General features: G+C 53.2%; 1 protein-coding gene across 3 annotated transcripts in view; it reads right to left on the bottom strand.

The window, feature by feature from the left end:
* Positions 1-901: 901 nt before the first annotated feature.
* Positions 902-13049, bottom strand: part of LOC144480583 (annexin A2-like) — a 43188-nt gene continuing 31040 nt past the window's right edge. For all 3 annotated transcript variants that reach the window (XM_078200199.1, XM_078200202.1, XM_078200201.1), the window contains exons 8-13: positions 8381-8440; positions 5944-6037; positions 3989-4084; positions 2585-2634; positions 2379-2498; positions 902-1422 (exon numbers count right to left, since the gene is read on the bottom strand). In XM_078200199.1, the coding sequence (XP_078056325.1) occupies positions 1363-1422; positions 2379-2498; positions 2585-2634; positions 3989-4084; positions 5944-6037; positions 8381-8440 (480 nt within the window). In that variant the 3' untranslated portion in view covers positions 902-1362. The remainder of the gene's footprint in view (positions 1423-2378; positions 2499-2584; positions 2635-3988; positions 4085-5943; positions 6038-8380; positions 8441-13049) is intronic.

A 13049-nucleotide genomic window follows, 5' to 3' on the forward strand; every position in this document is an offset into this window, starting at 1 on the left:
AGGTGAGGTACTCGCCGCACGATTCCTAGCTTTTGACGTGCTCTGGTAGCCATAGTATTTGTATGGCAGGTCCCACTTAGTTTCTGGTCAATGGTGGGCTCCAGGGTGTTGACAGTAGGGGATTCAATGATGGTGATGTCATTGAATGTCAAGGGCAAATGGTTGGATTCTCCCTTGTTGGTGATGGTCATTGCCTGGCATTTGTGTGGTGTGAATATTACTTGTCAGCCCAAGCCTGGATATTGTACAGGTCTTGCTGCATTTGGACATGGACTGCTTCAGTATCTGAGGCGTCACGAATGGTGCTGAACATTGTGCAATCATCAGCGAACATCCCCCACTTCTGACCTCATGATATAAAGAAGGTATTTGATGAAGCAGCTGAAGATGGTTGGGCCTAGGGCACTATCCTACGGAACTCCTGCAGTAATATTCCTTCGTGCCACCCAGGACATACCTGGGCAATTTTGCGCTTTGCCGGGTAGATGCCAGTGTTGCAAGTTCTGGAGCTGAAGGATTCTGCTGCTGCGTTTCTGAGGGCAGCACGTGGTCACAGTGGTTAGCACTGCTGCCTCACAGCGCCAGGGACCGGGGTTCAATTCCGGCCTCGGGTCACTGTCTGTGCGGAGTCTGCACATTCTCCCCGTGCTGGCGTGGGTGCTCTGGTTTCCTCCTACAGTCCGAAAGACGTGCTGGTTAGGGTGCATTGGCCGTACTAAATTCTCCCTCAGTGTACCTGAACAGGCGCCGGAGTGTGGCAACTAGGGGATTTTCACAGCAACTTCATTGCAGTGTTAATGTAAGCCTACTTGTGACATGAATAAACAAATAGAATAAATAAATAGATGCTGAATATTTAACTCTGTCTTGTGCAATGAGAAATAAAGTGTCACTGTTGAGGTTGTGTTACGGTAATCACTGAATTTCTTTATTATCTATAAAAATTCCATTCTGGTGTGAAGGCAGATGCATTTCCAGACCGAGTTTGTACTGTACGCAACGCCATGTGTTGAGAATATCTTATCCAGCAAATATCCTGCCTTGAGTCATGAACAAGCAAGCTGTTGGATCCATTTGATCAGCGAGCCCCCAGAACAGCCCCCCAGGTAAGGCCCAAGGTGAAGCTGTTGAGGGAAGCTCATTTTCCAGTTCACAGCAGTTGATCTATTGGCAGCTTTTTTTTTTAAACAACAGAGAATTTTACAAGCACAATCTCGTTACGGGGTATAACTATTGACGTTTACACAGACAGAATGAGGAAGGTTAAGTGGTTCAATCTGACAGGGGCTCCATGCAGTCCTGTCCTTCCGGCTCAAAACAGAGAGGATACAGAACTGTGTTTTCCTGCCCACGACGAGACATTTAATCATCACCTCCGCACAGAGCCAGCATAACTCGCTGGTAATCCCCTTTCGTTGCTGCCTGGAACAGAACAATAGGCACCGGTCAACATACAGCTAATCAGCAAGCTCGCTAAGGTTAAGACGTACACACTTAAAAATGTAAAGCTGTGAATCAACCTGTAATAAAGAAATGGACACGGTGGCACAGTGGTTAGCACTGCTGCCTCACAGCGCCAGGGACCTGGGTTCGATTCCCGGCTTGGATCACTGTCTGTGTGGAGTTTGCACATTCTCCCTGTGTCTGCATGTATTTCCTCCGGGTGCTCCGGTTTCCTCCCACACTCCAAAGATGTGCAGGTTAGGTGCATTGGCCATGCTAAATTGCCCTTCAGTGTCCCAAAATGTGTAGGTTAGATGGTTTGGCCATGGTAAATGTGTGGGGTTATGGGATATGGCAAGGGCTGGGTGGCATGCTCTGTCAGAGAGACAGTGCAGACTCAATGGGCCGAATGGCCTCCTTCTGCACTGCCAGGTATGTACAAACAGCTTGGTGTGGAGGCACCACCAAGTATGCCAACACCCACACACATACGCTGCTTGGTATGAACACCAACTGGTATATGCACCATCCAGCATATACACGGTTAGGTATGCACACCGCCCGGTACGTACACGTACACATACACACACACACACCACATGTCACACACACACACACACCACACGTCACACACACCGCTCGACACACAACACACACCACACGTCACACACACCACACGTCACACACACACACACACCACACGTCTCACACACACACACACCACACGTCTCACACACACACACACACACACACCAAGTGTACCAAGGGTGTAATTAACTCCCCCAGTAATCTCCTTGAATACCTGTGGCAGTCTGTGTAGGTAGAGGCCGCTGAGAGGAGTGGGCAGTTGTGTAAGGTGGCTGTTCGGCCAGGAGGTTGGGATGTGGTTAGCTCGGTAGTTCAGTCAGCGGGTTGACAGATGGCTCGATACTTACTGAGAGATACTGATGCAGAGTTTGGGTAGTTTTCTTCTTGAACTCTCTCTTGATGTAGAGTAGGTCGATTTCAGAGCGTGACACCATGATCCGAGTTAACACGTCCCTCTTCACAGTGCTCTGCAGAAAATATCGCTCAGGTTAGTGTCTGCGGCCCTCTGAGCAGAACCTTTGTACAAAATGTTGTACAAGTTGCAAGTGTTTACCTGGCATAACTTGTCAGCGAAGAACTCCGGTGTGTTCTGGATACATTGCACTGCAGGGAGAGAGAGATATCGGGGCATTAACAGCTCAGCTTGATCCAGTTTCACATCATGATCAGAGGAATTAGTTGCACATCAAGATAAGCTTCCCATCAGAACCTATAGAGAGGGGAACAGGAGGAGGCCATTCAGCTCCTCGAGCCTGTTAGACAAGAACAGGAGGCAGCCCATTCAGCCCCCCTCTCCAGCCTGTTGCACAGGAACAGACTGTTGCGCTGCTCTGCAGCTATACCATGGCCAGTCTGAATTTTAACGCCAGCCTATTGGCACGATCTGATTCTAGAATTGGGTGGGTGACATGTCCCACAATGAAAGTCAGACATGCAGTATTACTGCTGTCAAAGTCTTTCACCTTTCCCCCGCCACTCTCACCCTGGGCTATTTGGTAACCTATATCGCATTACCATGAGCCTGGTTGTCTGGTATACAAGTTAACAGGAGCAGCTGATAGGTTAGGAGCATACTGATCAGTTTCTGAGCCCTGTCTGGAGACTCAGAGTCACAGAGGTTTACAGCAGGGAAACAGGCCCTTCGGCCCAGCTTGTCCATGCCACCCTTTTTTTTTAAAAAACCCCTTTGCTAATCCAAATTACCCGCGTTTGGCCCATATCCCTCTATACCCATCTTACCCATGTAGCTGTCTAAATGCTTTTTAAAAGACAAAATTGTACCCGCCTCTACTACTACCTCTGGCAGCTTGTTCCAGACACTCACCACCCACTGTGTGAAAAAATTGCCCCTCTGGACCCTTTTGTATCTCTCCCCTCTCACCTTAAACCTATGCCCTCTAGTTTTAGACTCCCCTACCTTTGGGAAAAGATATTGACTATCTAGCTGATCTGTGCCCCTCATTATTTTATAGACCTCTATAAGATCACCCCTCAGCCTCCTACGCTCCAGAGAAAAAAGTCCCAGTCTATCCAGCTGCTCCTTCTAGCTCAAACCATCAAGTCCCGGTAGCATCCTAGCAAATCTCTTCTGCACTCTTTCTAGTTCAATCATACCCTTTCTATAACAGGGTGACCAGAACTGTACAAACACACTCACACTGAGTGTGTGCTCCCAGCACTAACGAGAAGGTCATGACTGAGCTTTGACAAAGGGTCATTTGGACTCGAAACGTCAGCTCTTTTCTCTCCTTACAGATGCTGCCAGACCTGCTGAGATTTTCCAGCATTTTCTCTTTTGGTTTCAGATTCCAGCGTCCGCAGTGATTGGCTTTTATCCAGGGGTTAATCAGTGACCCTTGCCGCCCTCTAAACCAGCCCTTGGCCCAGAACTGAAAGTGAGCAGTAGGGGAAAAGGGGAAGACAACAACGACTGGATAAAACGTTAAGTCACACTTACCCAGGCTGACAAAAGTAGTTTTCAGATCACTCTTGACCTCCTTTTTAATGCTCTCAATCATATCGTAGCTGCTGTAACTCCGATACTTGCCAAACACTAAGCAGCAAAAGCAAATTCAAATATTAAACTCATGCTAATGTACCATCACTGGCGAGACTTTTGCTAATTAATAAATTGCTCGTAAAAGCTCACGATTCCTAGAAATGATTAACCACTGAAATCTAATCATTTCTGGTGTTGGTTATACGGAGGAATGTGAACAGATTTAAATCAAATTCAGTCCAGATTAATTTAAACATTATTCATGTACTGTACATGTGTGCGCACACACATGCTGGTTCACTATTGCTGTACCATGTGTGTGCATGTTGTTGTGTTGTATGTCTGTGTGCGCGCACGTGTGCACGTGATGCTTCACTATCCAGGTGTCCTGTGTGTGTGTTTGCATGTGCAGTGTGTATGGCTGTGAATGCATGTGTGTGGATCACTATTCCTGCACCGTGTGTGAACGCATGTGCAGTGTCCACATATGCATTCATGTGATTACTGTACTCAGAGAGTGTGTGTGTGTGTGAGAGAGAGAGGGAGTGTGTGTGTGAGAGTGAGTGAGAGTGTGTATGTGTGTGTGTGAGAGTGTGTGTGAGAGTGTGTGCGAGCGTGTGTGCGAGCGTGTGTGCGAGCGTGTGTGCGAGCGTGTGCGCGAGCGTGTGCGAGCGTGTGCGAGCGTGTGCGAGCGTGTGTGCGAGCGTGTGTGCGAGCGTGTGTGCGAGCGTGTGTGCGAGAGAGTGTGCGAGAGAGTGTGCGAGAGAGTGTGCGAGAGAGTGTGCGAGAGAGTGTGCGAGTGAGAGTGTGTGTGAGTGAGTGTGTGTGAGTGAGTGTGTGAGTGAGAGTGTGTGAGTGAGAGTGTGTGTGAGTGAGTGTGTGAGTGAGAGTGTGTGAGTGAGAGTGTGTGAGTGAGAGTGTGTGACTGAGAGAGTGTGTGAGTGAGTGAGTGAGAGTGTGTGAGTGAGAGTGTGTGAGTGAGAGTGTGTGACTGAGAGTGTGTGAGTGAGTGTGTGAGAGAGTGTGTGTGAGTGAGAGTGTGTGAGTGAGAGTGTGTGAGTGAGAGTGTGTGAGTGAGAGTGTGTGAGTGAGAGTGTGTGTGAGTGAGTGTGTGAGTGAGAGTGTGTGAGTGAGAGTGTGTGAGTGAGAGTGTGTGACTGAGAGAGTGTGTGAGTGAGAGAGTGTGTGAGTGAGAGTGTGTGAGTGAGAGAGTGTGTGAGTGAGAGAGTGTGTGAGTGAGAGTGTGGTGAGTGAGAGAGTGTGTGTGTGTGTGAGTGAGAGTGTGTGAGAGAGAGTGTGTGTGCGCACGTGTGTGTGTGAGTGTGTGTGTGTGAGAGTGTGTGTGTGAGTGTGCGTGTGAGAGTGTGCGTGCGAGTGTGCGCGTGAGAGAGTGTGCGTGAGAGTGTGCGTGTGAGAGTGTGCGTGTGAGAGTGTGTGTGTGAGAGTGTGCGTGTGAGTGTGTGCGTGTGAGAGTGTGCGTGTGAGAGTGTGTGAGTGAGAGAGTGTGAGTGAGAGTGTGTGAGTGAGAGAGTGTGTGAGTGAGAGTGTGTGAGTGAGAGTGTGTGAGTGAGAGTGTGTGAGTGAGAGTGTGTGTGAGTGAGAGTGTGTGTGAGTGAGAGAGTGTGTGAGTGTGTGTGTGTGTGAGAGAGAGTGAGAGTGTGTGCGTTTTGTGTGTGTGAGAGTGAGAGTGTGTGTGGTGTGTGTGTTTGTGGTGTGTGTGTGAGAGTGAGAGTGTGTGCGTGTGAGAGTGTGCGTGTGAGAGTGTGCGTGTGAGAGTGTGCGTGTGAGAGTGTGCGTGTGAGAGTGAGAGTGTATGTGTGAGTGTGTGTGTGCGCGTGCACGCTGGTTCACTATTTCTGTTCTCACTATGAGTGTTTCTGCGTGGTCAAAGCCGCACTGTGTTGTTTTATTACCTCTCTGGAGGTGAGGAACACTCCTCTTGGTCATGATGGCAATCCACTTTGGAACATCTGCTTTACTATTCTTCACTCCAGCATCGTACAGCTCCTGAGGAGGAACATTTCTGAGATGTGACCATTGAATTCTCTCAAATGTTAATGCAATCGGTGTATTCTCCCGAGCCCAGGACCAGGCTTTTACTCTGGAATTTTCACCTAGGCTTGTGCATGTTGTCTCTCAGGCCTAAGCTCTGTCATTCCGTCCCCAACTCGTGTTATGTAATTTAATCCCTCATTGGTCTCTCGATCTCGGTCTCTGCTCTGTACCTCAGTCCCCAGGCCTCTGCTCTGTAGCTCTGTCCCCAGGCCTCTGCTCTGTGCCCCTGTCCCCGGGCCTCTGCTCTGTACCCCTGTCCCCGGGCCTCTGCTCTGTACCCCTGTCCCCGGGCCTCTGCCCTGTACCTCTGACCCCAGGCCTCTGCTCTGTAGCTCTGTCCCCAGGCCTCTGCACTGTACCTCTGTCCCCAGGCCTCTGCTCTGTACCTCTGTCCCCAGTCCTCTGCTCTGTATCTCTGTCCCCAGGCCTCTGCTCTATACCTCTGTCCCCAGGCCTCTGCTCTGTAGCTCTGTCCCCAGGCCTCTGCTCTGTACCTCTGTCCCCAGGCCTCTGCTCTGTACCTCTGTCCCCAGGCCTCTGCTCTGTAGCTCTGTCCCCAGGCCTCTGCTCTGTAGCTCTGTCCCCAGGCCTCTGCTCTGTACCTCTGTCCCCAGGCCTCTGCTCTGTACCTCTGTCCCCAGGCCTCTGCTCTGTACCTCTGTCCCCAGGCCTCTGCTCTGTACCTCTGTCCCCAGGCCTCTGCTCTGTACCTCTGTCCCCAGGCCTCTGCTCTGTACCTCTGTCCCCAGGCCTCTGCTCTGTACCTCTGTCCCCAGGCCTCTGCTCTGTACCTCTGTCCCCAGGCCGCTGCTCTGTACCTCTGTCCCCAGGCCTCTGCTCTGTACCTCTGTCCCCAGGCCTCTGCTCTGTACCTCTGTCCCCAGGCCTCTGCTCTGTACCTCTGTCCCCAGGCCTCTGCTCTGTACCTCTGTCCCCAGGCCTCTGCTCTGTACCTCTGTCCCCAGGCCTCTGCTCTGTACCTCTGTCCCCAGGCCTCTGCTCTGTACCTCTGGCCCCAGTCCTCTGCTCTGTATCTCTGTCCCCAGGCCTCTGCTCTGTACCTCTGTCCCCAGGCCTCTGCTCTGTAGCTCTGTCCCCAGGCCTCTGCACTGTACCTCTGTCCCCAGGCCTCTGCTCTGTACCTCTGTCCCCAGGCCTCTGCTCTGTACCTCTATCCCCAGGCCTCTGCTCTGTACCTCTGTCCCCAGTCCTCTGCTCTGTACCCCTGTCCCCAGGCCTCTGCTCTGTACCTCAGTCCCCAGGCCTCTGCTCTGTACCTCAGTCCCCAGGCCTCTGCTCTGTACCTCAGTCCCCAGGCCTCTGCTCTGTACCTCAGTCCCCAGGCCTCTGCTCTGTACCTCAGTCCCCAGGCCTCTGCTCTGTACCTCAGTCCCCAGGCCTCTGCTCTGTACCTCAGTCCCCAGGCCTCTGCTCTGTACCTCAGTCCCCAGGCCTCTGCTCTGTAGCTCTGTCCCCAGGCCTCTGCTCTGTACCTCAGTCCCCAGGCCTCTGCTCTGTACCCCTGTCCCCAGGCCTCTGCTCTGTACCCCTGTCCCCAGGCCTCTGCTCTGTACCCCTGTCCCCAGGCCTCTGCTCTGTACCCCTGTCCCCAGGCCTCTGCTCTGTACCCCTGTCCCCAGGCCTCTGCTCTGTACCCCTGTCCCCAGGCCTCTGCTCTGTACCCCTGTCCCCAGGCCTCTGCTCTGTACCTCAGTCCCCAGGCCTCTGCTCTGTACCTCAGTCCCCAGGCCTCTGCTCTGTACCTCAGTCCCCAGGCCTCTGCTCTGTACCTCAGTCCCCAGGCCTCTGCTCTGTACCTCTGTCCCCAGGCCTCTGCTCTGTACCTCAGTCCCCAGGCCTCTGCTCTGTACCTCAGTCCCCAGGCCTCTGCTCTGTACCTCTGTCCCCAGGCCTCTGCTCTGACAGTCGACAGATTTTCATCAACTGACGAGAACGCATCAGCGGAGGTGAAACTATTGATTGTGTGAGAACCATATTCTGAGCATAGCCACAGATAGTTCAAGGCCCCCCACCCCAGCCAACAGCCCTAGCCCCCTGCAAAATAGGTGGTGTGGGGGGGGGGGGGGGGGGGGGGGTAGGTCAGTGGGGGTGCTTGTGTGGCAATAACCCCCAAAACCCTTTAAATGCTGGGCTCGCAGTTACCCAAACCCAGCCTGAACCCGGATCACATGCCCCCTCCAATCCCGTAGCGATGCCAGTGATTCTTTCATTGACCGTTGAAGCGAGCGGGAGACAGAGATTCATTCGACCGAGTGCCGCTGCAGAGGAACCTACCCGGGCATCGGAGTCAATCAGCTCGTGGTCAATCACGTTGGAGGGTTCCGACCGATTTCCCTGCGCACAGAAAGATCACAAGAAACGTCACTCACACCAGCATCAAGTTCAAGATTCACATTACACAGGACGCAAGATTACAGAACTCAGTTATTCTGGACAACACGGTGACACAGTGGTTAACACTGCTGCCTCACAGTGACACGGTGACACAGTGGGTTAGCACTGCTGCCTCACAGTGACACGGTGACACAGTGGGTTAACACTGCTGCCTCACAGTGACACGGTGACACAGTGGGTTAGCACTGCTGCCTCACAGTGACACGGTGACACAGTGGGTTAACACTGCTGCCTCGCAGTGACACGGTGACACAGTGGGTTAGCACTGCTGCCTCACAGTGACACGGTGACACAGTGGGTTAACACTGCTGCCTCACAGTGACACGGTGACACAGTGGGTTAACACTGCTGCCTCTCAGTGACACGGTGACACAGTGGGTTAACACTGCTGCCTCTCAGTGACACGGTGACACAGTGGGTTAGCACTGCTGCCTCTCAGTGACACGGTGACACAGTGGTTAACACTGCTGCCTCTCAGTGACACGGTGACACAGTGGGTTAACACTGCTGTCTCACAGTGACACGGTGGCACAGTGGGTTAACACTGCTGCCTCTTAGTGACACGGTGACACAGTGGGTTAACACTGCTGCCTCTCAGTGACACGGTGACACAGTGGGTTAACACTGCTCCCTCACAGTGACACGGTGGCACAGTGGGTTAACACTGCTGCCTCACAGTGACACGGTGGCACAGTGGGTTAACACTGCTGCCTCTCAGTGACACGGTGACACAGTGGGTTAACACTGCTGCCTCTCAGTGACACGGTGACACAGTGGGTTAACACTGCTGCCTCACAGTGACACGGTGGCACAGTGGGTTAACACTGCTGCCTCACGGTGACACGGTGACACAGTGGGTTAACACTGCTGCCTCTCAGTGACACGGTGACACAGTGGGTTAACACTGCTGCCTCTCAGTGACACGGTGACACAGTGGGTTAACACTGCTGCCTCACAGTGACACGGTGGCACAGTGGGTTAACACTGCTGCCTCTCAGTGACACGGTGACACAGTGGGTTAACACTGCTCCCTCACAGTGACACGGTGGCACAGTGGGTTAACACTGCTGCCTCTCAGTGACACGGTGACACAGTGGGTTAACACTGCTGCCTCACAGTGACACGGTGGCACAGTGGGTTAACACTGCTGCCTCTCAGTGACACGGTGACACAGTGGGTTAACACTGCTGCCTCTCAGTGACACGGTGACACAGTGGTTAACACTGCTGCCTCTCAGTGACACGGTGACACAGTGGGTTAACACTGCTGTCTCACAGTGACACGGTGGCACAGTGGGTTAACACTGCTGCCTCTTAGTGACACGGTGACACAGTGGGTTAACACTGCTGCCTCTCAGTGACACGGTGACACAGTGGGTTAACACTGCTCCCTCACAGTGACACGGTGGCACAGTGGGTTAACACTGCTGCCTCACAGTGACACGGTGGCACAGTGGGTTAACACTGCTGCCTCTCAGTGACACGGTGACACAGTGGGTTAACACTGCTGCCTCTCAGTGACACGGTGACACAGTGGGTTAACACTGCTGCCTCACAGTGACACGGTGGCACAGTGGGTTAACACTGCTGCCTCACAGTGACACGGTGGCACAGTGGGTTAACACTGCTGTCTCACAGCGACACGGTGACACAGTGGGTGAACACTGCTGTCTCACAGTGACACAGTGGGTTAACACTGCTGTCTCACAGTGACACGGTGACGCAGTGGGTTAACACTGCTGTCTCACAGTGACACGGTGACACAGTGGGTTAACACTGCTGTCTCACAGCGACACAGTGGGTTAACACTGCTGCCTCACAGTGACACGGTGGCACAGTGGGTTAACACTGCTGTCTCACAGCAACACGGTGACACAGTGGGTTAACACTGCTGTCTCACAGTGACACGGTGACACAGTGGGTTAACACTGCTGTCTCACAGTGACACGGTGACACAGTGGGTTAACACTGCTGCCTCACAGTGACACGGTGGCACAGTGGGTTAACACTGCTGTCTCACAGTGACACGGTGACACAGTGGGTTAACACTGCTGCCTCACAGTGACACGGTGACACAGTGGGTTAACACTGCTGTCTCACAGTGACACGGTGGCACAGTGGGTTAACACTGCTGTCTCACAGTGACACGCTGGCACAGTGGGTTAACACTGCTGCCTCTCAGTGACACGGTGACACAGTGGGTTAACACTGCCTCACAGTGACACGGTGACACAGTGGGTTAACACTGCTGCCTCTCAGTGACACGGTGACACAGTGGGTTAACACTGCTGCCTCTCAGTGACACGGTGACACAGTGGGTTAACACTGCTGCCTCACAGTGACACGGTGACACAGTGGTTAACACTGCTGCCTCACAGTGACACGGTGACACAGTGGGTTAACACTGCTGCCTCTCAGTGACACGGTGACACAGTGGGTTAACACTGCTGTCTCACAGCGACACGGTGGCACAGTGGGTTAACACTGCTGTCTCACAGTGACACGGTGGCACAGTGGGTTAACACTGCTCCCTCACAGTGACACGGTGGCACAGTGGGTTAACACTGCTGCCTCACAGTGACACGGTGGCACAGTGGGTTAACACTGCTGCCTCTCAGTGACACGGTGACACAGTGGGTTAACACTGCTGCCTCTCAGTGACACGGTGACACAGTGGGTTAACACTGCTGCCTCACAGTGACACGGTGGCACAGTGGGTAAACACTGCTGTCTCACAGTGACACGGTGACACAGTGGGTTAACACTGCTGCCTCACAGTGACACGGTGACACAGTGGGTTAACACTGCTGTCTCACAGTGACACGGTGGCACAGTGGGTTAACACTGCTGCCTCGCAGTGACACGGTGGCACAGTGGGTTAACACTGCTGCCTCGCAGTGACACGGTGGCACAGTGGGTTAACACTGCTGTCTCACAGTGACACGGTGACACAGTGGGTTAGCACTGCTGTCTCACAGTGACACGGTGACACAGTGGGTTAACACTGCTGCCTCACAGTGACACAGTGGGTTAACACTGCTGTCTCACAGTGACACGGTAGCACAGTGGGTTAACACTGCTGCCTCACAGTGACACAGTGGGTTAACACTGCTGTCTCACAGTGACACTGTGACACAGTGGGTTAACACTGCTGCCTCTCAGTGACACGGTGACACAGTGGGTTAACACTGCTGCCTCACAGTGACACGGTGGCACAGTGGGTTAACACTGCTGTCTCACAGTGACACGGTGACACAGTGGGTTAACACTGCTGCCTCACAGTGACACGGTGACACAGTGGGTTAACACTGCTGCCTCTCAGTGACACGGTGACACAGTGGGTTAACACTGCTGTCTCACAGTGACACGGTGGCACAGTGGGTTAGCACTGCTGCCTCGCAGTGACACGGTGGCACAGTGGGTTAACACTGCTGCCTCACAGTGACACGGTGACACAGTGGGTTAACACTGCTGCCTCACAGTGACACGGTGACACAGTGGGTTAACACTGCTGCCTCTCAGTGACACGGTGACACAGTGGGTTAACACTGCTGCCTCGCAGTGACACGGTGGCACAGTGGGTTAACACTGCTGCCTCACAGTGACACGGTGACACAGTGGGTTAACACTGCTGCCTCTCAGTGACACGGTGACACAGTGGGTTAACACTGCTGCCTCTCAGTGACACGGTGACACAGTGGGTTAACACTGCTGTCTCACAGTGACACGGTGGCACAGTGGGTTAACACTGCTGTCTCACAGTGACACGGTGACACAGTGGGTTAACACTGCTGCCTCTCAGTGACACGGTGACACAGTGGGTTAACACTGCTGCCTCTCAGTGACACGGTGGCACAGTGGGTTAACACTGCTGCCTCTCAGTGACACGGTGACACAGTGGGTTAACACTGCTGTCTCACAGTGACACGGTGACACAGTGGGTTAACACTGCTGTCTCACAGTGACACGCTGGCACAGTGGGTTAACACTGCTGTCTCACAGTGACACGGTGACACAGTGGGTTAGCACTGCTGCCTCGCAGTGACACGGTGGCACAGTGGGTTAACACTGCTGCCTCGCAGTGACACGGTGACGCAGTGGGTTAACACTGCTGTCTCACAGTGACACGGTGACACAGTGGGTTAACACTGCTGTCTCACAGTGACACGGTGACGCAGTGGGTTAACACTGCTGTCTCACAGTGACACAGTGGGTTAACACTGCTGTCTCACAGTGACACGGTGACACAGTGGGTTAACACTGCTGTCTCACAGTGACACGGTGACGCAGTGGGTTAACACTGCTGTCTCACAGTGACACGGTGACACAGTGGGTTAACACTGCTGCCTCTCAGTGACACGGTGACACAGTGGGTTAACACTGCTGCCTCACAGTGACACGGTGACACAGTGGGTTAACACTGCTGTCTCACAGTGACACGGTGACACAGTGGGTTAACACTGCTGTCTCACAGTGACACGGTGACACAGTGGGTTAACACTGCTGTCTCACAGTGACACGGTGGCACAGTGGGTTAACACTGCTGCCTC

The sequence above is a fragment of the Mustelus asterias genome, chromosome 29 (assembly GCF_964213995.1).
Source record: "Mustelus asterias chromosome 29, sMusAst1.hap1.1, whole genome shotgun sequence".
NCBI lineage: Eukaryota > Metazoa > Chordata > Chondrichthyes > Carcharhiniformes > Triakidae > Mustelus > Mustelus asterias.